The sequence below is a fragment of the Macaca thibetana genome, chromosome 9, assembly GCF_024542745.1.
Source record: "Macaca thibetana thibetana isolate TM-01 chromosome 9, ASM2454274v1, whole genome shotgun sequence".
NCBI lineage: Eukaryota > Metazoa > Chordata > Mammalia > Primates > Cercopithecidae > Macaca > Macaca thibetana.
Genome location: NC_065586.1, coordinates 87327084 through 87344477, shown reverse-complemented (window position 1 = coordinate 87344477; position 17394 = coordinate 87327084). Strand labels below are relative to the sequence as shown.

Sequence of the window (17394 nt, the reverse complement as noted above, 5' to 3'; positions counted from 1 at the left end):
GTGCTGGGATTACAGGCTTGAGCCACCGCGCCCGGCCTGAATTTATTTTTTTAAAGTTTGCTGAGAATTGTTTTATGGTTGTGTGGTCAATCTTTAAGGATGTGTCCTGTAAAGTTCAGAAGAATGTGTATTCTGTTGTTTTGGGATGAAGAGTTCTGTAGATACCTGTTAGGTCCATTTGGTCAAATGACAAGTTCAGGTCCCATGTGTCTTTGTTAGTTTCTTCCTCAATCATCTAATATTGTCAGTGGGGTGTTGAAGTCTCCCACTATTATTGTGTGGTTATCTAAGTCTCTTTGTAGATCTCTAAGAAGTTCCTTTATAAATCTAGGTGCTCCTGTATTAGGTACATATATATTTGGGATAGTTAAGTCTTCTTGTTAAACTGAACTCTATACCATTATGTAATGCTCTTGTCTTGATTATTGTTGGTTTAAAAGTCTGCTTTGTCTGAAATTGCAATAACAATCGCTGCTCTTTTTTCTTTTTTATTGTTCTTGCTAGAGCTTTCTCTGTTGCTTTACTTTGAGCCTATGGATGTTATTGTATGTGAGATAGGTCTCTTGAAGACAGCATATAGTTTGGTCTTTCTTCTTACCCAACTTGCTACTCTGTGCCTTTTAATTAGGCATTTAGCCTTTTTACATTCCTCTCATCATGTTGTTAAGTTGGCTATTATGCAGACTTGATTTTGTGCTTGCTTTACAGTGTCAATGGTTTATGTGCTTAAGTGTGTTTTTGTGGTGGCCGGTAACAGTCTTTCCTTTCCATATTTAGCACTCCCTTAAGGATCTCTCGTAAGGCAGGTTTGGTGGTAACGAATTCCCTTAGCATTTACTTATCAGAAAAGTATCTTATTTCTCCTTCAATTATGAAGCTTTGTTTGGCTGTATATGAAATTTTTGGTTGGAATATCTTTTTGTTAAGAATGCTGAATATAGGCTCCCAATCTCTTCTGTCTCGTAGGGTTTCCGCCCAAAGGTCTGCTGTTAGCCTGATAGGGTTCCCACTGGAGGTGATCTGCTCTTTCTCTGGAGCTACCTTTAACATTTTTTCATTCATTTTGACTTTGGAGAATCTGAGGACTGTGTGTTTTGGGGATGGTCATCTTGTATATTGCAGGGGTTCTCTGAATTTCCTGAATTTGAATGTTGGCTTCTCTAGTGAGGCTGGGGAAATTTTTATGGATGATATCCTCAAATGTGTTTTCCAAATTGCTTGCTTTTTCTCCCTCTCTTTCCGAGATGTCAATGAGTTGTAGATTTGGTCTCTTTACATAATCCCATATTTCTTGTAGCCTTTGTTCATTCTTCTTTATTTTTTATTTTTGTCTGACTGAGCTATTTAGGAGAATCAGTCTTTGAGCTCTGAAATTCTTTAGCTTGGTCAATTCTGTTGTTAACGTTTGCAACTGTACTCTGATTTCTTTTTCTTTTTTTTGAGACAGTGTCTAACTCTGTTGTTCAGGCTACAGTGTGGTGGCATGATGATAGCTCACTGCAGTTTTGAACTCCTGGGCTTAAGCGATCCTCCCACTAAAGCCTCCCAAGTACCTGGGACTATAAGCATGCACTACTACACCCAGCTAACTTTAAAACATTTTTTTTGTAAAGATGGGGTAAAATTTGTGAAGTGAATTTTTCAGCTCTGTCACATCAATTTGGTTCTTTCTTAAAACAGTCATTTCATCTTTTATCTCCTGTATTATTTTATTGTATTCTTCAGATTCCTTATATTGGGCTTCTACTTTCTCCTGAATCTCAATGATCTTTGTTCCTGTCCACGTTCTGAATTCTACTTCTGTCATTTCAGCCATAAGAACCATTGCTGGGGAACTAGTGTGGTCATTTGGAGGTGAGAAGACACTGCCTTTTTGAGTTGCTAGAGTTCTTGTGCTGTTTCTTTCTCATCTGAGTGGGTTGACGTTCCTTCAGTTTCTGGAGCTGCTATCCTTTGAATGGGATTTTTTTTTTTTTTTTTGCTTTTATCTTCTTTGATGCATTTCTGGGTTTGATTGTGGCATAAAGTGGGTTCAGTTGAATGGCTCTGTTTCTGGAAAATTTTAGTGGGCCAAGGCTCAGCTCAGCACTCCTGGGCTGCATGCTCTAACTCTGGGGGGTGCTGGTACCGAGCCCCTGGCTTTGTTCTCTGGCCCCTCTAGGTTAGGAACCTGCAGTGCCAAAAGGACTGAGGTTTTCTTGGTCCACTGGCAATAACATTCTGATAAGTGGTGTCAGACAAAACAATTCACTGGGGTGGTGGCAGTTGGATCCATGCTCGCTTGCAGGTGCCAGCAGCCACTCAGAGCCACGTGGTGGGATGCACACACATCTGCTGAGGCAAGGTACTAGTGGGAGTGGACTTGTGGCACTGCTCCATGCTCTTGAGCTGGCAGCAGTGGTGGTGCGGTAGGTGTGGGGTGCTGGTGGAGGGCAGGAATGCTGGACTCTGTGCACATGCATTTGCACCAGCACTGGTGGCAGCATGGGGGTGGTGGCGGGGCAAGTTGCTAGTGTCTGTGTGCATGTTTGCAGCAGCAATGGTGGAGTGACTGGGTGCCCGCATGCCAGTGGGGGCAGCAGTGTGTACTCCTGCAGCAGTAGCATGGTGGGGTACTCACACACACTGGTGGGGAGAAGTGAGGTCCACTCACTCACAAACCTTGGCAAAGCAGTGGGAATGTGGCTGTGGACAAATGCATGCTGGTAAAGCTGCGGAGGGGAGGTTGTGGTGGGGGGAAGTTGCAGGTAGGCTGGTATGTGTTGGCGGGGGCCACTCTGCTGGACCCTATGATGGTCAGGAGTGGTCTGCTGGTGAAGGGGCTATGCCCCAGGAAGTACCCTGGTTGGGCATCGAGGGTGCACTGCAAGTGAGTGTGGCCAAGCTGGGGCCTTGAGAGAGGTCAGCTGTCAGGGGGACACTGAGATTGGTCTGGCACCATCTCACAGGCAAGAATACCCTACTCTGTCCAGGTCTGACAGTCATCTCAAGGCTAAAGTCTCCTAGAGGAGCATGGTGTGCCTTGAGGGATGGGCATCCCTGGCCATGCTCCACTACAGATGTTCTCATACCAAACCATCTGGGCACCACACAGGGTGGAGTCCTACCCCTCCTACATGTGTTAGCAGTTCACCCTGCCAGCTCAAGTGTCTATGGGAGTCATAGAATCTCCTGTTGCCAGGATTCCAGAGGTCCATGATAAGAGCGGCTACTCCTTGCCTGTTCAACTCACCCTTTCCACAGGAGTTGCTGGGGGTCGTGAATGAGTCGCATTACTTGGTAGCCCCACCCAGGCTTCCCAGCTCCCTTCAGCCCAGCTTCTGTGTCCTCCATCTGTCCAATTTCAATGCCTTCTCTCTGAAGATCTGCTTGGAGTGTGCCAGTCTTCCTGATGTCCAGTCTCTCCGTGGCAGATGTTCCTCCTGGCTGCATCTAGTTGGCCATCTTGGCTCTAAATCTCCATTACTGTTATTCTTAATAGACTTTTAAGACTAGCTTCTTTCAATTAGTAGTATGTATTTAAGGTTTCTCCATGTCTTTTTATGACTTAGTATCTAATTTCTTCTTACCACTGAATAATTTCCATGATATGGAATGTACCACAGTTTATCCCTTCACCTATGGAAGGACATTTTTGGTAATTATTAATAAGGCTGCTGTAACCATTTGTGTGCAGGTTTTTGGGTGAACATAAATTGTTAACTCATTTGGGTAAATACATATGAGTGTAAGTGAGGGATCATATGGTAAGCCTATGTTTAGCTTTGTAAAACAAATGAAAATACAACCTATCAAAATTTGTGAGATACAGCAAAAGCAGTGATTAGGGGGAAATGTACAGCACTGAATGAATATATTAGCAAAAAAATCTGAAATCAATCATTTAAGTGTCCACCTTAAGAAACTAAAACAAAAGAGCAAATTAAATCCAAGGTAAGCAGAAAACAAGATAAAAAATTAGAAGAGAGGTCAATGAAACTTAAAAAAGGGAACAGGGAAAATCAACACAACCAAATGCTAATTTTTTGGAAGAGATCAATAAAAGTGATAAGCCTCTAGCCAGACTAATCACAAAAGGAAGTGAGAAAACACTAATTACTAAATGAAAGATAATTCTCACACTGATTCTATAGACATTAAAAGGATAATTTATGACTATTATGAACAACTCTGTGCTCACAAATTTGATAACCTAGATATGTTCCTGAAAAATCTACCGAAATTAATATAAGGAGAAACAGATAATCTGAAAAAGCCTGTGTCTATTAAAGGAACCGAATCAATAATTGTTAACCTTCTAAAACAGAAAGCACCAGGCCCAGATGGCTTTAACGGTACATTCTACTAAATATTTAAGAAATAAATGATACCAATTCTTTACAATTTCTTCCAGAAAATAGAAGCAGAGAGAATACTAAGTCCGTGAGGCCAGCATTAACCTAATACTCAAAAGAGATATTACAAGAAAGGAAAAGTATAGACCAATACCTGCTATGAACATAAATGCAAAAAATTCCTCAACAAAATATTAGCAAATTGAACCAAAAATATACAAAAAGAATTATACAACACAACCAAGTGCGATTTATTTCAGGTTATGCAAGTCTGGTTCAACACTCAAAAATCAACTAATGTAATTCATCACATCAACAAGCTAAAAAAGAAAAATCATGTGATCATAGCAACAGATGCAAAAGAAGCAGTTGATGAAATCCAACACCCATTCATGATAAAAATTATCAGTGAACAAGAAACATAGGAGAACTTCCTCAACTTGATAAAGAACATCTAAAAAAAAACCCCTACAGCTAACATTGTAATTAATGGTGAGAAACTAGATGATCCAGGTTCATTTTGTACTTTCCCTGCCTTGGTCTTACAATTAGCCATTTCTCTAGGGAGCTGTGGTTCTTTTAGTATGAAATGGTATTTAGAAACCAAGATCAGTAAGTGAAGTGCTCAGTATAGTGAAGGGATGTTACTGCTGTAGGTCCTTTCAGTGCACAGGGCTAGAACATACACACTCGCATGTACTACATGTATCTACATCTATTAAAAACCATGAGATCATTACAATGCCTCCAATTCTAATTCAATTCCAAGAATGGTTTTCAGCCTCCCTCATCCCATATTTATATCTCCCTTTTCTAAAATGAGAAACCTGACTCCTAGCAACATTGATATATTTACTCATTTGTTTACTTCAACAATACATAGAATGTAATTTCAGAATTCTTTGTCTATACCCCTGAGGGGGGGGGAAAAACCCAAACTACTAAAAGTTAAAGATTTGTTTACAGTCTTTGTGTGTGTGTTTTTTAAGTATTTAGATCTAGGATTATATAGTTAAAAGTACTAAGTATAAAAGTTCTTTAGTGAGTTTTGGAAAATATGGTTATACTATTCATTCAAAATACAGTTAGGTTTATTTTCTGTTTGTATTCCATTTTATGTTTTTTTCCTCATATCTGTATATTTAATTTTTTAACATATATAACACATTAATATTCCAAGTCAAAAGAACTCAGAGAGGACTGGTCCATGCTGGGGTAGGCTGAGTGGCTGTTAGGTGGCCTGTGTCATGGGGCCTCAGGCCAACCATGGCCAAGCCCTTGGTGCACAGGCAGCATGGTATGTGCTCCAACCGTAGCTGTGTCAGCATGTTATGATGGCATCCAGTAGCAACCTGGCTACCAGAATCCCCAATAGTAAAGAGAAATACTCAAGGCTCTGCAGCACAGATGATGGCTACATTGACCTTCAGTCTAAGGAAAGCCCTCCCAGCCAGTCTCGGTGACTGACACCTATAATTCCAACACTTTGGGAGGCCAAGGCAGGAGGACTGTTTGAGGCCAGGAGTCTGAGACCAGCCTGGGCAACATAGTGAGATAAGGGATAATTATCTTATACTTTATACTTATCTCTACCTTCATGTTCCAGTGGAAGACCTTGGTAAAATCAAGTATCAGTGTGGGTCCATCTGCAATATTTTTTACTTTCTTTCTTACTGACAGCAACCAGGAATTTTTTAAGCCACAGAGCAAGTGTCCAAAATGTAAACACCTTCTCTGTTTACCAATTCTTGGCCAGCTCTGATTTGTTTCACCAATAGGTTGTTCAGCATATAACTGGGTCATTCTGGCCTTTGTAGATTAAGATGTTTTGTATATTATCCCTTTAAGAATTGGACTTTTGGCTGTTTCCTAATAAAAAATGTAGGGAAGTGGTTATTATTAAAATTTACACCCTATTTCTAGCACCTTGTATTATGATGTCATTCTGCTGAAGATTGTAAGACTCAGCCTGGATCCCTCGAGGACTAGATGCTTTAGGTTGATTCTGTTTCCTAGTTTGCAAAAAACGACTTAAATTCAAAAGAAATTAAAATGTCAAAAAAAAAAAAAAATGAAGTTCAGAGAAGTGTACCTAGGAATGGAATTGTTGGGTTACAGAATATGCAGTAGATCATGCCAAGTATTTTTCCAAAGTGGTTGTACCAATTTATACTTACATCATCAAGGGATGAAAGTTCCAACTGTTCCACAATATTGCCAATACTTAGTAAGGTTTTGAAACAATTTTATTAATTTTGATGGATGTGTAATGTTATTTTCATTTCTTCAATGACAAAGAATGTTTATATTTATAGAGAAGTACTCAGATTGGGAATAAGACAAAGAGGTCTGCTATTACTTCTTTTATTCACAATTGTGAAAGAGGTCCCAGTGAATGCAAATACATACATACATCCATATAAGATACAGGATTAGAAGGAGATAAAACTCTCCTTTTTCACAAATGACAAGATTGTATACACAGAAAATCCAAGTTAATTTACTGATGTACTATTAGAATTAATGGATGAATATAGCAAAGTACAGTTGACTCTCGAATACAGGTTTGAACTGTGCAAGCCTGCTTATCTACGTATTTTCTTTCACCTCTGCCACCTGAGACAGCAAGACCGACCCCTTCTCTTCCTTAGCCTACTGAATAAGGATAGACCTTTATGATAGTCCACTTGCACTTAACAGACAGTAAATATATTTTATCTTCCTTATTTTTTTCTTAATAACATTGCTTTTTCCTTACTTTATTGTAAGAATACAGTATATAATACATATAACATAAAATATATGTTAATTGACTGTTTATGTTATCAGTAAGACTTCTGGTCAACAATAGGCTATTAGTAGTTAAGCTTCTGGGGAGTCAAAAGTTATGCACAGATTTTTTTGTTTACTGCATAGGGGGTTAGCGCCCCTAACTCTCGCATTGTTCAAGGGTCAACTGTATTTAGATAAAGATAAATATATGAAAGTATTTCCATATATTAAGTCACAATTGGAAAATAAAATCATAATAGCATCAAAAAACATGAAGTACCTAGAAATACATGTAATGAGAAATGTGTAACACCTCTACCCAGAAAACTACAAAACATTACCAAGAGAAATTAAAGACGACCTAGGTACCTAAAAGGATACAGTATGCTTATGGATTGAAAAGATGTCAATTTTTCACAAACTGATCTATAGCAGTACGGTTCTCAAAATGTGGTCCCTGGGTCAGGAGCATCAATATATCCTGGGAACTTGTTACAAATGAAAATTCTTGGGCTTCACCCAAGACCTACTGAATATGAAATTCTGTATTTTAACAAGACCTTCTTGTGATTCTGATACAGGCTAATGTTTAAGAACCACTGATCTACAGATTCAGTGCAATTCCAATATAATTAAGTAACTCACTTCCTTTTGCTGAGTAAGTAAAGCATGATTTTAGCAAGTCTTTCTAAAAAAGGACTGGATATAAAAGTACTTGCTGCTTAATTCATAATTAAAAAATGAAAGAATAAAATAATCTAACTTTCTGAGAATTCCAGCTACATTTACTATAAAATTGTATCAGAATTTCTAAAGTAATTATGTTATAAGGAGATTTTTATAATATTTGTGTGGCTGCTTTTGAAATACAGAAGAGACAGAATAATATTACTTGCATGTCATAATACTTACAGTATTAAGTAAGGTATCATACACAGCATTCACAAATTTAGCATTAATCCCAGAGTCTTCAATGGTGTTAAATGAGGCAGTGGCATCTTTCTGCAAATTCAATTTAAGAATTAAGTATATTCAACATTTTGAAGACTATTCTTAGTATAATTTGAATCATACTATTCCTTCATAATTTCGACTATTTTTTAGTCTGACAATAAAAAAGAACTTTAAGGCAAAATTTCTGAAAATAAAAAGAAATGTACAAAGATTATTTTAATAACTTTCTTTTTTAAAACTGAAGGTATGGAGTTAAACATGAACATTAGAGCAAGTAAAAACAATATTTAAGGGCTGGGCACAGTGGCTTATATCTGTAATCCCAGTGTTTTGGGAGGCTGACATGGGAGGGGTCACCTGAGGTCAGGAGTTCAAGACCAGCCTGGCCAACATGGTGAAACCCCGTTTCTACTAAAAATACAAAAATTAGCCAGGTGTGGCGGCAGGCACCTGTAATCCCAGCTACTCAGGAGGCTAAGGCACAAGAATTGTGTGAACCCAGGAGGCGGAGGTTGCAGTGAGCTGAGATTGCACCACTGCATTCCAGCCTGGGCAACAGGGTGAGACTCCATCTCAAAACAAAACAAAACAACCTCCCCCTCAAAAAAAAAACCCGTATACTTATATAGTATGTGTAATATTACATAATTGTATGTACTGTATAATTTCTGAAATCAATACATATATATGCATGTTTAAATCAATATTGGGTATAAATGAGGTAAATTTATCATTTCTGGAAAATTTAAAACTAAAAGTTAAATGAAAAATGTGTTTTATGTATAATTACCTTAAATGCAGCATTTAATTCTGGGAAAGAATCAAATGTTGTTAGATAAAAATCATGTACTGCTTTCCAATCTCCTGATGACTTAACTTTTTCTACATCTTCCCTAAAATGAAAACATACATTAACCATATATATATAGAAATATTATTCAGATAAACTAGCACTACTTTTTAAATAAATGTCACCAAGTATGCAATACGAAATACTGAAACCAAATAAAGAAATATGTCCCAGTTAATATAGTTTATGGATTTATAATTCTTAATTGGATTAAGATATTAATCCAGCTTTAACTTTCCCATTTACTTATTTTTAAAAAAGATCATTCTTAACATGTCTCTTTCAATTATCACTCTTTCCTTCCCTTCACAGCTAAACTTTTGGAGACTTTGTTTACATTCTGTCTTTATCATTCCCATTTAGTCCTTCAAATATGCATCTGGAGATTTTGAATGGTGACATAACTTTTATAGTATGTGTCACATCATAAATGAACTCTTATTTTTAAAAATGGTAACAGTCTATTATTTAATTACCACCTTTACCTCTTTTTGTTTTGACTCATAGACTCTTACTTAGCATTTCCTTTATTTTGCTACAGCCTATCTAACTCTTACCTGTTATTCATACATTTGTTTTCTTTCACCTTCAACTTGAGACATAAAGTCTTTTGAGGTCCTCTTGGCTAACACCTTATAATGATCCAAAAGTTAAATTAATTTCTCAAATAAATAAATTATGTAAAGTGCTGACATGCAGATGATTATACATTTACATATAATAGTGAGCTGAAACTTACTGAAAGTCTTTCATAGTTTTGGGCTGGATAGGAAGAATAGGTTCTGGAAGGACTGGGGCCTTCATTTCGGATGATGATGCATCCATAGATACACGCTGTTTTTGTCTAACATCAAGGCAAATTGGTGGTTGGTCTCTCACTGTGAAGTATAAAAAGACATTCAAAATAATGAATCATTAAACTTTTCCAAATTATAAAATACCAAGATTAATTCAACCTCAACAGAAACTAAATGAATTATTTTGTATTACATTCACTTTGAGATTAAAGAAAAATCAACCATAGTGAAGGACATTTACTGGAGGGCTTATTCCCCCACTCCCCCACTTCACTCACAACACATATTAGGCTGTATCTTACATTGATGTGTATACTTAATATAGAGCTTCTTCCCTTTTTCCCTTCCCCCTCAAAATTGTCTGTTAATGTAATTTAGCATTTCTTTCCTCTCCCCTCTTCCCAAAAGTCATCTTTCAGGGAATATTTCAATGTATGATTATTGTAGCTATATAATAAAAATCAGGTAGACTGATTCTTTCAACTTTATACTTCTTTTAAAAAACAGTTTTACCCATTCCAGTTCTTCTGCCATTTCAGGTAAATTTGGAAATAATCTTATCCATATCAACAACAAAGAACTTACGGGAATTTTGACAGGAAATGCATGAAATTCCTTTTTGTATCAATTTGGGGAGAACTTGTGTATCAATTTGGGGAAAACTGGCATCTTTACTAGAATAAGCGTTCTAATCCATGAACACAGTATGCCTTTACACTTACTCAGATCTTAATTTCTTTCACCAGCATGGTATAATTCTAAGCATACATATTCTGTAATGTTTGCTAGATTTAAACCTTTTATTCTTTTTTAAGTGATTACAAATGATATGTATTTTTACATTAGTGTCCATGTATTCATTGTTAGCATAAAGAAATATAACTGACTTCTGTATGTTTATCTTGTATTCTTCAACCTTACTGAATTCACTTATCAATTCTAGGAAGGTTTACTTTTGAGATTTCATGGTTTGTTTTTTTTTTTTTTTGCATAGACAATCATGCCATCTGCAAATAGGGACAGTCTTATTCCTTATTTTCTAATCTGTATGTCTTTTTTCTTCTTTGTGTCTTCTTGTATTGGCTAAAATTTGCAGCACTGAGAAGAATGAGTTAGAGCAAACATCCTTGCATTATTCTCACTCTTAAATGGGAAAGCACTAAATATTTAGCCATTAAGAAAAAGGGTAAGCTTTACCAATAAAAGGGTACTCCCTCTGATTCTTAGCATGTTGAATAGGAGTGCTAAGAGCAGACATCCTTGCCTTGTTCCCACACTTAAGGTAAAAGCACTCAGTCTTTCACAATTACATAAAACGTTAATTGCAGGTTTTCTCTAGATGCTGTTTATCAAGTAAAGGAAAAAGTCTCTTTCCTATTTTTCTGGGAGTTTTAATTTTTTTCATTATGAATAGGTGTTGGATTTTGTCAAGTTATTTTACTGCATGGAATCATTCTTAAGCATGTTAGTATGGCGGATTACATTAATTGATATTTTTAAAACTGAACCATCTAGCATCCCTGGAGTGACCTTTTGGTAATGGTGTATAACTCTTTTTATATATTGCTGAATTTTATTTGCTAATACTTTATTAAGGACTTCTGCCATCTATATTCATGAAGGATATCGGTCTATAGTCTATAAATTTTTTTTTTTAACTATCGTCATCTGGTTTTGTTATCAATGTAATACCAGCTGTGTAAAATGAAAAATAAATGTTCCCTTTTCATCTGTTTTCTGGTAGAGATTGTACAGAAATGGTGTTAATTCTTTAAACATTTGCCAGAATTCTGTGTGACCACCCGGACGTGAATATTCTTTTTTTAAAGTTTTAAAACTAGAAATCAATTTCCTTAGTGGTTATAGAACTATGCAAATTAACTATTTCAAACTAGATGAGCTGCAATAGCTTTTGTTTTTTGAGGAATTGGTCCATTTCATCTGTAATTTATGTGTGTAGAGTTGTTTGTAGTATTCCCTTATTATCTTTTCTGACGTTGATAGGGTCTGTTGTAATATCTCCTATTTCATTTATGATACTGATAATCTACCTTTTTATGTCAGTTTTATTGATCTTATCAAAGAGCCATCTCTTTGTTTCATTTTCTCAATTTTTGTTTTCAGTTTCACTGATTTTATCTTTATATTTCCTCCTTCCTGCTTACTTTGGGCTGATATTCTCTTCTTTTCCTAGGTCCATCAGCTAAAGGCTTAGATATTTGTTTTGAAAATTTCCCCCTTTTCTAATGTATGCATGACTGCTATAAATTTCCCTCTCAGCACTGCTATAGCAGTATCCCACAACTTTTGATATGTTGTATCATATTTTTATTTTCATTCCATCCCATCCATTTTTTAACCTCCCTTAAGACTTCATCTTTGACCAATGAATTATTTGGAAGTTGTTTAATTTCCAAGTATTTTGGAGATGCTTCTGTTATTTTCTGTTACTGATTTCTAATTTGACTAGTCAGAAAACACACTTTACATTATCTCAATTCTTTAAAATTTCAGTTGTTTTATGGCCCAGAATATGATCCATTTTGCTATATGTCCCATTGGCACTTGAAATGCCATGTGTATTCTGTTGTTGGGTAGAGCGTGCTATAAATGTGCTGTTGGTTGATGGTGGCACTGAGTTACTCTATATACTTATTGATTTTCTAGATAGTTCCATCAAATATACACTTACAGTTGGAGCCTTCAATACCTAACTGTGGATTCTTCTGTTTCTGCATTCAGGTCTACCAGTTTCCCCCCGCAGTTTTTACAGCTCTGCTGTTTGGTGTGTACATACTTGTGATCACTACATATTTTGAGTGATTATCCCTTTTATCATTATATAATGTTCCTCTCTATCTCCATGAATTTTCTTTATTCTAAGTCCACTTTATCTGATATTAATGCAGTCATTTCTGTTTCCTTCGATCGATGTTTGCATAAAATGTCTTCCTCTATCCATTTACTTAAAACTTGCTTATACTGTTATATTTGAAGTGAATTTCTTATAAATAGAATACAGTTGGGTCATGTTTTTTGTTCACTCTGACAATATCTTTTATTTAGACTATTTACATTTAACGTAATTTTTAATAAGGTAGAGCTTAAGTCTATGATTTTATTTTCTATTTGTTCTCTCTGCTTGTTACTTTTCCTGCCTTTCTGCAGGTTAAACATTTTTTAGAATTCTCTTTTGATTTATATATAGTGTTTCTGAGAGGTTTCTCTAGATATTACATTACATATAATAATTTCTCACATGCTACTCACATCGTCATTTTACCAGTTGGAATGAAGTGCAGAAATCCTACCTCCTTTACCTTCCCCTGTTTATAATTTTCTTTTTGTGTGTGTGACAGGGTCTTGCTCTTTCACTCAGGATGGGGTGTGGTGGTGTGACCATGGCTAACTGCAGCCTCAAACACCTGGGCTCAAGTGATTTTCCTATGTCAGCCTCCTGAGTAGCTAGGACTACAGGCATGCACCAAAAGCCTGACTAATTTTTAAAATTTTTATGGAGACAAAGTCTCACTATGTTCCTCAAGCTGGTCTCAAATTCTTGGCCTCAAGCCATCCTCCTGTCTTGGCCTCCCAAAACACTGGGGTTACAGGTGTGAGTCACTGAACTCAGCCATAATTTTCTTTTTTCCTTTACATACATTTAGAACCACACCCATGTTACAATTTTTGTTTCAACTACCAATTATAATTTAGAAAACATAAGAGAAGTCTACTGTATTTATCCATACTTTTGTTTATCACCTTCTTTCCCCTTTCCTCATATCTCAAGTTTCCTTCTTTTGTTTCCTTTCTGTTTAGAGAACTCCTTTATTCTTTTAGAGTAAATGTAGTGGCAACAAATTCTTAGTTTTTCTTCATCTGAAAATGTCTTGATTTCCCTTCCTTGCATTCCTGAAAAATATTTTCATCAAGTGTAGCATTCTACAGTGACAGTCCTTTTAGCATTTGAAAAATTTAGTGGCATATCCTTCTGGCGGCCTCTGTGGTTACTGATGATAAATCTGTTATTTCAATGCCTTATTATTTTTTTTTTTTAGGGACCGCAACAGGTGCTTGGTGAGGGCCTTCTTGCTAACAGGGACTCTGCAGAATCCTAAGGGGGTGCAGGGCATCACATGGTGAGGGGGCTGAGTATGCTAGCTCGAATATCTAATCCTCTTCTTATAAAGCCACCAGTCCTATTCCCATGATAACCCATGAATCCATTAACCCATGAATGGATTAATCTATTCATAAGAGCAGAGCCCTCATGACCCAATTACCACTTAAAGGTCTCGCCTCTCAATACAGCTACACTGGGGATTATATTTCAACACGAATTTTGGTGGAAACAAATACTGAAACTACAGCATCTTCCTTAACGTGTCATTTTTTCCTGGCTGCTTTGAAGATCTTTTTGTTGGTATTCAGTTTTGACAGGTTTAATTATGATGCTTCTTGCTGTGGATTTCTTTGGATTTCTTCTGAATGAGGTTTGTTTAGCTTCTTGAATCTGCAGGTTTATGTCTTTCACCAAATGTAGAAAATTTTCAGTCATGACTTGGTTACTTTTTCAGCCCTACTGTCTTTTCCTCTCCTTCTGGGACGCTGATAATAGGATTGTTAACACCTTTTGTTATAGTATATGGGGTCCCTGAGACTGTTGATTTTTCAGTCTATTTTCTATTGTTAAGACTAGATAATTTCTATTGTTCTGTCTTCCAGTTCATTGATTCCTGTCCCCTTCATTCTGTTGTTGAGCCCATCTACAAAGCTTTTTACTGTGATTGTTGTATTTTCTCAAGTACTAAGACTTCTAAAACAATAGAATGATTAATATCTTATAAATTTTAAGGTCTACAATAATGAAATATACACATATAATTTAATTCTACTGTAATGTAATCGGGATATATTTTCAACTATGCAAACACAGGGATATCGATAGTCACAAAAGTAACATAGCTAATAAGGTCTTCCTTCCTTCTTTACCTACCCTCCTATCCAAGCATCTATCCTTGGCTCTACCATCAACTTCAACAAGCAAAGATAAATTTCATTAGTGTGGGGGTTTATATTAAACTTCCATATTAGAAGATAGTATAAACATGCTCTTTTTTTTAATACAACAGCAGTGGTTTCCAAACTTACTGTAAATCAGAATAACCTGGAAAGCTTGTTAAAACATGGCTACTGGGCCCTCCCCAAACTTTGTGATTCAGTAGGTCTGGAGTGGGGCACAAGAATTTGTATTTTTATTATTATACCTTAAGTTCTGGAATACATGTGCAGAATGTGCAGGTTTGTTACATAGGTATACATTTGGTATACCTATGTATACCATGGTAGTTTCCTGTACCCATCAACTCATCATCTACATTACATATTTCTCCTAATGCTATCCCTCCCCTAGCCCCAACCCACTGACAGGCCCCAGTGTGTGATGTTCCCCTCCCTGTGTACATGTGTTCTCATTGTTCAACTCCCACTTATGAGTGAGAACATGTGGTGTTCGGTTTTCTGTTCCTGTGATAGTTTGCTGAGAATAATGCTTTCCAGCTTCATCCATGTCCCTGCAAAGGACATGAACTCATCCTTATTCATGGCTGCACAGTATTACATGGTGCATATGTGCCATACTTTCTTTATCCAGTCTATCACTGATGGGCATTTGGGTTGGTTCCCAGTCTTTCCTATTGCGAATAGTGCTGTAATAAACATATGTGTGCCTGTGTCTTTATAGAATTATTTATCATCCTTTGGGTGGTAAAGGGATAAAACCCAGTGATGGGATTGCTAGGCTAAATGCTATTTCTGGTTCTAGATCCTTGAGGAATCGCCACACCGTCTTCCACAATGGTTGAACTAATTTACACTCCCACCAACAATGTAAAAGTATTCCTATGTCTCCACATCCTCTCCAGCATCTATTTCCTGACTTTTTACTGATCGCCATTCTAACTGGCATGAGATGGTATCTCATTGTGGTTTTGATTTGCATTTCTCTAATGACCAGTGATAATGAACTTTTTTCATATGTTTGTTGGCTGTATAAAGGTCTTCTTTTGGAAAGTCACTGTTCATATCCTTTGCCCACTTTTTGATGGGGTTGTTTTTTTCTTGTAAATCTGTTTAACTTCCTTGTAGATTCTGGATATTAGCCCTTTGTCAGATGGATAGATTGTAAACATTTTCTGTCATTCTGTAGGTTGTCTCTTCACCCCCATGATAGTTTCTTTTACTGTTTAGAAGCTCTTTAGTTTAATTAGATGCCATTTGTCAATTTTGGCTTTTGTTGCCATTGCTTTTGGTGTTTTAGTCATGAAGTCTTTGCCCATACCTATGTCCTGAATTGTATTGTCTAGGTTTTCTTCTAGGGTTTTTATGGTATTAGGTTTTATGTTTAAGTTTTTAATCCATCTTGAGTTAATTTTTGTATGAGATGTAAGGAAGGGGTCCAGTTTCAGTTTTCTGCATATGGCTAACCAGTTTCCCCAACACCATTTATTAAACAGGGAATCCTTGCCCCATTGCTTGTTTTTGTCAGGTTTGTCAAAGATCAGATTATTGTATATGTGTGGCATTATTTCTGAGGTCTCTATTCTGTTCCATTGGTTTATATATCTGTTTTGGTACTAGTACCAGGCTGTTCTAGTTACTGCAGCCTTGTAGTTTGAAGTCAGGAAGCATGATGCTTCCAGCTTTGTTCTTTTTGTTTAGGATTGTCTTGACTATATGGGCTTTTTGGTTCCATATGAAATGTAAAGTAGTTTTTTCTAATTCTGTGAAGAAAGTCAATGGTAGCTTGATGGGACAGCATTGAATCTATAAATTACTTTGGGCAGTATGACCATTTTCACGATATTGATTCTTCCTGTCCATCGGCACGGAATGTTTTTCCATTTGTTTGTGTTCTCTCTTCTTCCCTTGAGCAGTGATTTGTAGTTCTCCTTGAAGAGGTCCTTCACATCCTCTCTAAGTTGTATTGCTAGGTATTTTATTCTCTTTGTAGCAATTGTGAATGGGGGTCACTCATGATTTGGCCCTCTGTTTGTCTATTATTGGTGTATAGGAATGCTTGTGATTCTTGCACACTGATTTTGTATCCTGAGACTTTGAAGTTGCTTATCAGCTTAAGGAGATTTCTGGCTGAGAGGATGGAGTTTTCTAAATATTCAATCATGTCATCCCTAAACAGAGGAAATTTGACTTCCTCTCTTCCTATTTAAATGACCTTTATTTCTCTTTCTTGTCTGATTGCCCTGGCCAAAATTTCCAATAATATGTTGATAGGAGTAGTGAGAGAGGGAATCCTTGTCTTGTGTCAGTTCTCAAAGGAAATGCTTCCAGCTTTTACCCATTCAGTATATTGACTGTAGGTTTGTCATAAATAGCTCTAATTATTGGGAGAAACATTCCATCAATACCTAGTTTATTGAGAGATTTTTAGCATAAAAAAGTGTAGAATTTTATCGAGGCCTTTTATACATCTATAGAGGTAATCATATGGTTTTGGTCATTGGTTCCATTTAAATGGATTACGTTTATTGATTTGTGTATGTTGAACTAGCCTTGCATTCCAGGGATGAAGCCAACTTGATCATGGTGGATAAGTTAGTTGACTTGCTAGATAAGATTTTTGATGTGCTGCTACATTTGGTTTGCCAGTATTTTACTGAGGACTTTC

General features: G+C 36.6%; 1 protein-coding gene and 1 long non-coding RNA gene across 3 annotated transcripts in view; both read right to left on the bottom strand.

Annotated features, from left to right (window-relative positions):
* Positions 1 to 17394, bottom strand: part of HECTD2 (HECT domain E3 ubiquitin protein ligase 2) — an 83897-nt gene that overhangs the window by 44501 nt on the left and 22002 nt on the right. For both annotated transcript variants that reach the window (XM_050804880.1, XM_050804879.1), the window contains 3 exons: positions 9650 to 9788; positions 8851 to 8953; positions 8019 to 8108 (listed from right to left, as the gene is read on the bottom strand). In XM_050804880.1, coding sequence (XP_050660837.1) covers positions 8019 to 8108; positions 8851 to 8953; positions 9650 to 9788 — 332 coding nt within the window. The remainder of the gene's footprint in view (positions 1 to 8018; positions 8109 to 8850; positions 8954 to 9649; positions 9789 to 17394) is intronic.
* Positions 541 to 7992, bottom strand: LOC126963026 (uncharacterized). Its single transcript, XR_007728897.1, has 2 exons — positions 7667 to 7992; positions 541 to 7632 (listed from the first exon to the last, which is right to left on the bottom strand). It is a non-coding gene; the product is annotated as an uncharacterized LOC126963026 (long non-coding RNA).